Source organism: Impatiens glandulifera, chromosome 9, assembly GCF_907164915.1.
Source record: "Impatiens glandulifera chromosome 9, dImpGla2.1, whole genome shotgun sequence".
Lineage (NCBI taxonomy): Eukaryota > Viridiplantae > Streptophyta > Magnoliopsida > Ericales > Balsaminaceae > Impatiens > Impatiens glandulifera.
The window spans coordinates 20,292,974-20,303,480 of record NC_061870.1 but is presented as its reverse complement, the minus strand read 5'-3'; the positions used below and the strand labels follow the sequence as shown (position 1 = coordinate 20,303,480).

Genomic DNA, 10,507 nt, shown 5'->3' with positions numbered 1-10,507 from the left:
CACTTAAACTTAACATGCAAAGACCAAAATCCATAAGCAAAAAACCAGAAAATGATCGGCCACAACTAGGTATAGCGAATCGCTAGGTACTTACCGAATCGGAAGGTACTTACCGAATCGGAAGGTACCTAGCGAAACCCTAATGAAACCCTAATGACAACAAACAAAAATATACTGAACAGAAACCCTACTGGCGAAAAATATATACTGAACAGAAACACTTAACATTACACTAACATGCAAAAACCACCAATGAACAAAAAAGCAGAAAATGATAATGAACTAACCTTAACCACGAACGAGAAGAAAGCAGAAATGATCGAGCTTGACAAGATTCAGTGAAGAGAAAATGGGTTAGAGAGAGAGAGTCGGGCGGTTGAAATGAAATGTTCTTAATATTTTGAATATATAAGGTCTAGCGCGTGTGAGTACGCGCGTCTCTTCAACTTCCGTAGCGAGTCGGGAGGCACTTAGCGAATCGGGAGGGACTTAGCGAATCGGGACGGACTTAGCGAATCGGGACGGACTTAGCGAATCGGGACGGACTTAGCGAATCGGGAGACACGTAGCGAATCGGGAGGGACGTAGCGAATCGGGAGGGACTTAGCGAATCGGGAGGTCAACGAGCTCCAGCTAAGAGAAGATGGTTTGAATACGTTTTCGCTAATATATTTTAATAACGAAATCGAATTCAAACCATTCTCCTAGCTGGAGCTCGTAGTACTTAGCGAATCGTCAAGTACAAAATTTTTTATTGGTTTCATAGGTAATCTATCTCGTTTGACAAGGTATCAACAACAAAGTCATGGTTTTGAAAAGAACATGTGTTAGCAAAACAAACCCTATAATTTTACATGGAAACATTTAGATTCTTCAGAAAAAGTCTTTGAAGAAGCGATCATTGAACTCCAGATAAGAGAAAATTGTTTGAAATTTATTTCTTATCTGGAGGTCAATGATAGATTCTTCAAAGGCATTTTCTGAAGAATCTAAATGTTTCCAATGTAAAATTAGAAGGTTTGTTTTGTTAACACATGTTCTCTTCATAACCATGAAGTGATGTAAATACCTAGTCAAATGAAGTTCATGATTAACTATAAATAACAAAAAATCTTGATACTTAGCGAATCGCGAGGTATACTGCGAAACGGTAAGTCCGTAGCGAAACGGTAAGTCCGTAGCGAAACGGTAAGTCCGTAGCGAAACGGTAAGTCCGTAGCGAAACGGTAGGCAGATCTGAAACGGAAACACATACGCTCTTATCAGACATAGATTTTCAGCAATTATGAACAAATAACAAATAATAACCTAACGAAATGCTCAAACATGAACCAATATGAACCATATCAGCAATAAGAATCAACAAAACGGAGAAAATGATGGACATAAAGGAAATATGAAAAGGTTTATGAAATGAAGAAAGCCTAAACAAGAACATAACTGTTAGAATGAAGATCTACCTCGACGCCGTTCAAATAGTTAGAATCGGAGAAATCACATAAACCCTAGTATAAGAAACCTGCATGCAAAATAGATCTAGGGTTAGAAATCGGCAATAGATAAACATAAATGAATTAGTTAGGTTAGAAGAGCTCGGATCGGGTTTGATTTGTATGGAAACGGAGACGTCGTCGCCGCCGGCCGCCGTCGTCGCCGGCCCCCGTGAGTGAAGGAGAGAATTGGAGAAGAGAGAGAAAAAAATTTAGGGAAATGAAATTATTTGGGTATTTATACAAACGTCTAATCCACTTCGCGAAACGCTAAGTCACTTAGCGTTTCGCGACAAGGGCAAAATCGTATAAAAAAAAATAGAACACCACGAGCGCAAAAAAAATTATAAAATTCCACCAGGTCAAATAACCCGGTTTGCAAGGTCATTTCGTCAAATTTCCCGTGAAGCTGAACAACATCGATGGCCAGATCTGGGAAAGAACTAAAAACCCTTTCTTTTTCTCTCTCTCTCTCTCTCTTACAAGCCCGATCTGATTCTGCGATCCTATAATCTGTTATTCCTCTAAATTCACGTCTTTTCTCCATCGGCGTATATCCTTGAGCTGCAATTCTATAGCATTTCTCTACCTGATCCGAGGTAAATCTTTGAATCGTCAAACTTTCAAGCTGTTGTCAAATCTGAACTCTTTTTTCTTCTTCTTCTGCTGATCGTTGGCTGTGTTTACGCCTTAGATAATCCATTTCATGAAACTAATCACTCTTCACTACTTTTCATTTTAAATCTAATGGTTTTATTAGTCTGGTAATAATAGTAGCATGTTTACAGCTTGATTTGTTATTGTAATGTAGAGAGGAGCTGAAATCTTTGTGATTATTGGCGATGTTGACGAAATTCGAGACCAAGAGCAACCGAGTTAAGGGACTGAGTTTCCACAGTAAGAGACCATGGATCTTAGCGAGTCTTCACAGTGGTGTCGTCCAGCTATGGGATTATCGTATGGGTACATTAATTGACAGATTCGATGAGCATGAGGGTCCTGTTCGTGGTGTTCACTTTCACAAGTCTCAGCCACTTTTTGTATCTGGAGGTGCTGAAATATTCAATTTCACTTACTATTGTCTTGCGCATATACTTCGATCCGCTTATGTATGGATTTGCAGTATGGAGATTTGGGATATTTGATTGAATTTTATTGATGTCACAGATATATGGGTGCCTCTTATGTGTTCCTTATTACTGCTTCAGATTTTAGAAACATGGCATTGAATAGTTAGGTCTAACGAGTTTCCTAATCCATGGAGTCTAGCCAAATGAGCTTGATTTGGTGGAATTTTTAACTGTTACTGGAGTACTATATCTCGGATGAATAATGTATGAAGATTACTTAGAGGTCTATGAACTTATTATATTTTACATGGTGGCTAGTAAATTAGCTAAAGAGTGCTTGAGGATTTTCTCTACTCATAATTTGTACAATAATTTTTATGTATTGGATTAGATGTTGTCAATATGTTATAGATCTATCCGCTGATAATAGATGGGTGTCTTTATGTTTTGTATTGATCCTTAAGATTTGCATTCACAACTTGAATAGCTAAGCCTTGTACATTGTTCTATATTGGTCAGTTAAATGGACTTGCTTTTGTGGAATTTTCAACTCTTTGGCACATCAATGCTAACTAGAGTGGCCAGTCGTTTTGCTGAAAAGTGCCGGAGGATTGTATGGGATTAAATTTTATCAGTGTTATAGATCTATCCCTATATAATAGATGGGTGCCTCTATGTTTTGTATTGATACTTAAGATTTGCATTCTCAACTTGAATAGCTAAGCCTTGTACACTATTTTACAGTCTCCATTTAAATGGAATTGATTTTGTGGATTTTTTTTTATTAAAACGTGGGTTCATTTAGATGTCTATGCATTTAATCTGATGAGATTGTGTGCTATTCCCTCACTTTTTGTGCAGGTGATGATTATAAGATTAAGGTTTGGAATTATAAGCTTCATAGGTGTCTCTTTACCCTTCTTGGGCATCTAGATTACATCAGAACTGTGCAGTTTCATCATGAATATCCTTGGATAGTAAGTGCCAGTGATGATCAGACTATCAGAATTTGGAATTGGCAATCTAGGACGTGCATATCTGTGTTGACTGGCCATAATCACTATGTAATGTGTGCTTCATTTCATCCAAAAGAAGACCTTGTTGTGTCTGCTTCCTTGGATCAAACTGTACGTGTTTGGGATATTGGCGCCCTGAGGAAAAAGACAGTTTCCCCTGTTGATGATATTCTGCGGCTGAGCCAGATTAACGCAGATCTTTTTGGTGGGGTTGATGCCGTGGTTAAATATGTATTGGAAGGTCATGATCGTGGTGTCAATTGGGCATCATTTCATCCAACTCTACCTTTAATAGTTTCAGGGGCAGATGATCGTCAGGTGAAGCTATGGCGCATGAATGGTAAGATTGTAATATATTATTTATCTTGGCATTTTACTATGTAGTAGGTGCATCATTTATTTTGGTAGTGATTTTGGAGTAGTTTATTATCGAACTTCTGTAGTCATGGAATCATAAATCAATACTTTTGATGTGCTTGAAATGAATTGCTGATTTCCAATGTTTATATTCTTTTTACTTTTGATATATATTCTTTCAAAGAAAGGATTATGTAAGGGACACTGTTATTTAAAACTTTTATTCACATTGATAAACAAATGATGTAATGTTTTTATTTTTGCAAAATTATGTGTACTGAAACAATCCTCTGCCTGAGTGCTGGGAAATGAGTTTTTCCTCTCTTTTTTCCCACTTCCTTTTTTTTCTCATCCCATCTTTCAATCAGATACTTTATTTGGATGAATTTGATTAAACCACATTAAATATGATCTGCTAGTCTAATACGAGTCTAGAAAAGTGCACCATCAACTTTTAATACATATCTGCAATAACAATGATGCATTCTATTATTTTCTCCAGAAACCAAGGCATGGGAAGTGGACACATTGAGGGGGCACGTGAATAATGTGTCATGTGTCATGTTTCTTGCGAAACAGGACATAATTGTTTCAAACTCAGAAGACAAGAGTATACGTGTTTGGGATTCAACAAAAAGAACAGGTTTGCACACTTTTCGGCGTGAGAATGATCGCTTTTGGATTCTTGCAGCTCACCCAGAAATGAATCTTTTGGCTGCTGGTCATGATAACGGTATGGTTGTGTTTAAGTTGGAAAGAGAGAGACCTGCATTCTCTGTGAGTGGTGATACCATGTTCTATACCAAAGATCGATTTTTACGGTTCTACGAGTTTTCGACTCAAAAAGACGCTCAAATTATTCCTATTAGGCGTCCAGGTTCGACTAGCCTAAACCAGGGTGCAAGAACTCTTTCCTACAGTCCTACAGAAAATGCAGTTTTGATCTGTTCTGATCTAGAAGGTGGTTCTTATGAGCTGTATGTTGTGCCAAAGGACAATATAAGCAGAGGTGATACAGTGCCAGAAGCTAAAAGAGGCACAGGAGGGTCAGCTGTTTTTATGGCGCGAAATAGGTTTGCAGTACTTGATAAAAGCAATAATCAAGTATTAGTGAAGAATCTCAAGAACGAGATTGTTAAGAAAAGCACTCTCCCTATTGCCACTGACACCATATTTTATGCTGGAACAGGGAATCTTCTGTGTAGAGCAGAGGATAGAGTGGTAATTTTTGACCTACAGCAGAGGCTTATACTGGGTGATCTTCAGACTTCTTTTGTGAAGTACATTTCCTGGTCCGATGATATGGAAACTGTGGCCTTGCTCAGCAAACATGCTATAATTATTGCAAATAAAAAACTAGTGCATCAGTGCACTCTTCACGAGACTATCCGTGTCAAAAGTGGAGGCTGGGATGAAAATGGAATTTTTATTTATACTACTTTAACTCATATGAAGTATTGCCTTCCCAATGGAGACAACGGAATAATAAGGACTCTTGATGTGCCAATCTATATCACTAAAGTTTCAGGAAGTAACATCTTTTGTTTGGACCGGGATGGAAAGAATAAAGTTATTACTATTGATTCAACTGAGTATCTCTTTAAGCTCTCTTTGTCGAGGAAGAGGTTCGATCATGTTATGAGCATCATAAAGAGCTCACAGCTCTGTGGGCAAGCCATGATTGCTTATTTGCAGCAGAAGGGATTCCCGGAAGTTGCTCTTCATTTTGTTAAAGATGAAAGAACTCGTTTTAATTTGGCCCTAGCAAGTGGTAACATAGAAATTGCAGTTGCTTCAGCAAAGGAAATTGACGAAAAGGATTACTGGTATAGATTGGGCGTGGAAGCTCTACGTCAAGGTAATACTGGCATCGTGGAGTATGCCTACCAAAGGACTAAGAATTTTGAAAGGCTATCTTTTCTGTATCTTGTTACTGGGAATACAGAAAAGTTAAATAAGATGCTTAAAATTGCTGAAGTTAAGAATGATGTTATGGGCCAATTTCATAACGCTCTATATCTTGGTGATGTTCGAGAACGCGTTAAAGTCTTGGAGAATGCTGGCCATTTGCCTCTTGCTTATATTACTGCATCTGTCCATGGTTTACAAGATATAGCTGAACGTTTATCTGCTGAATTAGGTGACAATGTTCCTGACCTGCCCGAAGGAAAAGTTCCCTCTCTTTTGATGCCACCTGTTCCTATTCTTTCTGGCGCTGATTGGCCACTCTTGAGAGTCATGAGAGGCATATTTGAGGGCGGGCTAGATAATATTGGAAGGGGTGCAGCTGATGAAGAAGACGAAGCTGCAGATGCTGATTGGGGTGAAGAACTTGACATTGCTGACGTGGATGGTTTGCCAAATGGCGACACTTCTGCTGTTTTGGAAGAGGGAGGAGATGATGTAGAAGATGAAGGATGGGACCTAGAAGATTTGGGACTTCCCGAAAGTGATACTCCAAAGGCTTCTTCAATTGCTACTACCTCTGTTTTTATCGCCCCCTCTCCTGGAATGCCCGTGAGCCAAATCTGGACGCAAAGATCGTCGCTTGCTGCTGAACACGCAGCAGCTGGAAACTTTGATACCGCAATGCGATTGCTGAGCCGACAATTGGGAATAAAGAACTTCTCTCCAATGAAACCCATGTTTCTCGATCTTCACTACGGTAGCCATTCTCATCTACGCGCGTTTTCATCTGCACCGATTATATCGCTAGCTATTGAACGAGGATGGAGCGAATCGGCTAGCCCTAATGTAAGGTGCCCACCAGCACTCATCTTCAGTTTCTCTCAGTTGGAAGAGAAGCTAAAGGCTGGTTATTCCGCCACAACAGGGGGAAAATTCAGCGAGGCTCTCCGCGTTTTCCTAATGATCCTCCACACGATTCCGTTAATCGTGGTTGAGTCGAGGCGAGAAGTTGACGAAGTTAAGGAATTGATCAATATAGTAAAAGAATATGTTTTGGGTTTAAAAATGGAGTTGGCTAGAAAGGAAATAAGAGACGACCCTATCCGTCAACAAGAGCTTGCAGCGTATTTCACTCATTGCAAGCTTCAAATGCCTCACTTGAGACTTGCTTTGCAGAATGCTATGACTGTCTGCTTTAAAGCTAAGAACCTTGCAACAGCTTCAAATTTCGCTAGGAGGCTTCTAGAAACCAATCCCACGAATGATAAACAGGCGAAAATGGCAAGGCAAGTTCTGCAGGCTTCTGAGAAGGGCATGAATGATGCGTCTCGACTTAACTATGATTTCAGAAATCCATTTGTCATTTGTGGGTCTACCTATGTTCCGATTTACAGAGGACAGAAAGATGTCTCCTGCCCATATTGCGGTTCTAGGTTTGTGCCAAGTTTGGAAGGGCAGGTTTGTACTGTTTGTGAACTTGCAGTTATTGGAGCTGATGCATCTGGGCTGTTGTGTTCTCCTTCCCAGAGGTAAAAGATGATAAGTAAACCAGTTGCTGAAATTCATTCTCTTGTTTCATGCTCGATCATTTCGCAAGGAAGAAATGGTACCCCTATCAAACCAACTCCTTATTTTCGACTTCTCTTATTCCTGGTGATTATTATATAATTCTCGAATGTAATAAGTAAGAATTACTACTACCCATGAGATTTTGTCTTGAACAATTTTTTATTGTTGTTGTTGATAGCCCATTGAGGGGTCATTGTTGTTATTGTAGAGATTGTTGGTGTAATAGGTAAGTTTTTTTTAAATATGTTTTTGCATTTGTGTAGATGTGCTGTTGGTAAAGAGGATGCTTTTACTATGCTTGTCATTAATTCATATATTGTTTTTTTTTATTTGTGCAAATATTATTTAATCAATTAAGGTTTAAATATTTGTGCTTTCTATCATTAAATTCTTATGCAATATTTGTCAGGTGAGGAGGACATTTACCATCCCCACTCAGTTCTATTTCAATTTTTTTTCCCTATCATCCATTTGTTTATACCATATTCTTAATATGAATAAGATTAGATAAAAAGATGTTTATACACAATATATAATTGGAATATATTAAAAAAATTATTTTATTTTAAAGAAATAAATTTAATTTTTATAATTTTTTTAAAAATTTTATATATTTAATTGTGTTTATATTATTGTCAATTGTGTGAGTTTTGATTTGAGTAGAGTATAAAATTCAAACCTGCTTTTTTCAGCCCATTTTAGTCGAAGTCAGTTTATGTTCTGTTAAAACTCGTCTTTTCGAAAGTTGGTAGGTGCTTTTGGATGTCAAAGCGGAGTCCAAGCCAAAGGGAATTACATGTTAACTTAGTTAACCGACTGAGTTCACAAGCCTTTCGAAGAAGCTTGCACCACTGAGAAAAATGAATAAGCACTAGAGAAAAATGAATAATAGACCTTGTCAGAGTTTCCCGATAAAAATAAATGAATAATAGACCTTGTCAGAGTTTTCCAATAAAAGGTCTTAAAATACCTAAGAAAAAACTGAAGTTGTTAACATATTTTCCTACTAAAATTCATCATTTTCCTAACTTTGACAAGTTTTTCCTTTGATATAAGCAACACCAGATTTACTATCATTTAGAAGCTATCGAGACGGGTGATATTTTAGTAGGTAAATTAACGCCTTCAGATGGTAAAAGAATCTTCGTATGCTTCAAAAGATAGATTATTACGAGTTTCCATCCACCGTTAAAGAGTTGAAATAAGAAGCAAGTTAAGAAAAGTTTGGTATTGAACAAATGAATAGAGTTGCATTGAAAAACATACATATTTAGTAAAACTAGTGTAAAACATATATAAAACCTAATAAGATAGTTTTCGTGTCAAAAAAATTTAGTTAAAAGATTTAAAAAGGTTACAATTTTGATTTTAGTTGAATTGGGTCAGGATATCTAAATAAAAAATAGTATAAAACATTATATAAATGACTTAATATTATTCAATGTTTTAGAATGATTTACAAACCCTATAGTTCAATTAGTGTCATACAAAAAGATGAGGTACATATATATGCATGTGGTATTGTCATACAAAAATAATTGTGAAAAACACAACCGAGACACATCGAAATTATAACAAAATAAAACGTAAAGAATATATAGAACTAACTAAACAACGTAACCATATAAATAATGTCTAAGATATTAGAAACCAAAATGTGAGATAATCAATTGATCAAAACATAAAACTATGCAACAATGTCTTGATTTCAAACTTTGATGAATAGAGCAAAAAAGTAAGAACACAAACACAAAAAAGTTCTATAAAAATAGATTGTAACACCCCACATTGAAGTTGCATTTGCACCAATGTAGATTTTTCTTCTTCCCGCACTTGTAGCAAAACCGAGTGCCACATCTACAATGGATCATCAATTAACAAAAACACATCAATCAAAAATAAAAAGAATGAACAAAATTAAATTTGTGTATAGATAAAAGAGAAATAATGTAGAAACCTGCAATTGACAATTAAGCAACCTCCTCGAAGCTCAATACAATGCCTACATCTAGGACACCTCTTCCACTCCTTCTTCTCGGCAAGAGCCCCGAAAGCAGCATAGTTTGGATCCCTAACCACTCCACTCTCTTCGCAAGAAAATCCAGCATGCCACGAAATTTTACACTTGTAACAGAACTCGTGTTTACACTTAGGACAAACCGATCTCTTCACATTCCCTCGGCATTCATTCATGATCAACGCAGAACACTCTCGATTAGGGCAATAACAATGATCCACACCCAAGATGGAATCCTCACACAAGAGATCACACCATCTTTCGAAAAGCTTAACAGGGAGGATCGAACAACAGGAAAGTGGGTCCAAATTAAAATCGCATTTTAGGCACGGACACTTGACCAATGCAACATTGTCTTCTTCAACCTTAACTTGGATATACTTGGTAATGCATTCTTTGCAAAAAGGGTGATTGCAAATGTCATTATTCTTGAATTTCCTTTCCCATGGAAGGGTCAACTCGACACATATTTCGCAGGTGAAGTTCTTGGCGACTTGACTAACGGAGGAATTTGATACTTTTTGTTTTCCGGTACATATTTTTAGTGTGTTGCCCATGATTTTTTTGAATGAGAATGTTTCAATGGTACCTACTTATTATTTATGAGAATTTTATTAGTGTTTTCCAATATAATAATAAAAACTTTTCTATTGTCAAATTAAAAACTAACTATACCGTAATCTTGTCCTCATTTTTTGTTTGTAATTTTTTGACTAAGTTTATTAAGATAATATATATATTTTATTCAATTTAGTAGGATATAGTAGTTTCAAGAATAAAATAATTAAAAATATTGTATATAAGAAAATTTCGTTAATTGTATATTATCAATGGAGGAAAGTGTTTTGCGGCCTCAATTAATTATTTGTGTTATTATATTAATTGATTTTTTGTTTAATGTTAAAATTATTATGAACATTTTTTTTAACATAATATAATTGTTAATGTAGTCCAATAAAAAAAGACACATTCTCAGGTGAAGTCTCCGACCCTTGCTGCGGTTCTTGTGACAATTTATATAATTCCTTGGGTATAAATTTTCTATATTATCTATAAAACATACAAAATATATATTTTTCT

General features: G+C 36.6%; 2 protein-coding genes across 2 annotated transcripts; one reads left to right on the top strand and one right to left on the bottom strand.

Annotated features, from left to right (window-relative positions):
- The first annotated feature begins 1,917 nt into the window (after positions 1-1,917).
- Positions 1,918-7,738, top strand: LOC124915353 (coatomer subunit alpha-1-like). Its single transcript, XM_047456051.1, has 4 exons — positions 1,918-2,089; positions 2,302-2,540; positions 3,422-3,916; positions 4,436-7,738. Exons 2-4 carry the CDS (start codon positions 2,333-2,335, stop codon positions 7,372-7,374), a joined length of 3,642 nt encoding a protein of 1,213 aa, XP_047312007.1. The 5' UTR covers positions 1,918-2,089; positions 2,302-2,332; the 3' UTR covers positions 7,375-7,738.
- Positions 7,739-9,170: 1,432 nt separating this feature from the next.
- Positions 9,171-9,984, bottom strand: LOC124915965 (E3 ubiquitin-protein ligase RSL1-like). Its single transcript, XM_047456705.1, has 2 exons — positions 9,368-9,984; positions 9,171-9,267 (listed from the first exon to the last, which is right to left on the bottom strand). The coding sequence occupies exons 1-2, from the start codon at positions 9,982-9,984 to the stop codon at positions 9,171-9,173; spliced, it is 714 nt and encodes a 237-aa protein (XP_047312661.1).
- Positions 9,985-10,507: the final 523 nt, after the last annotated feature.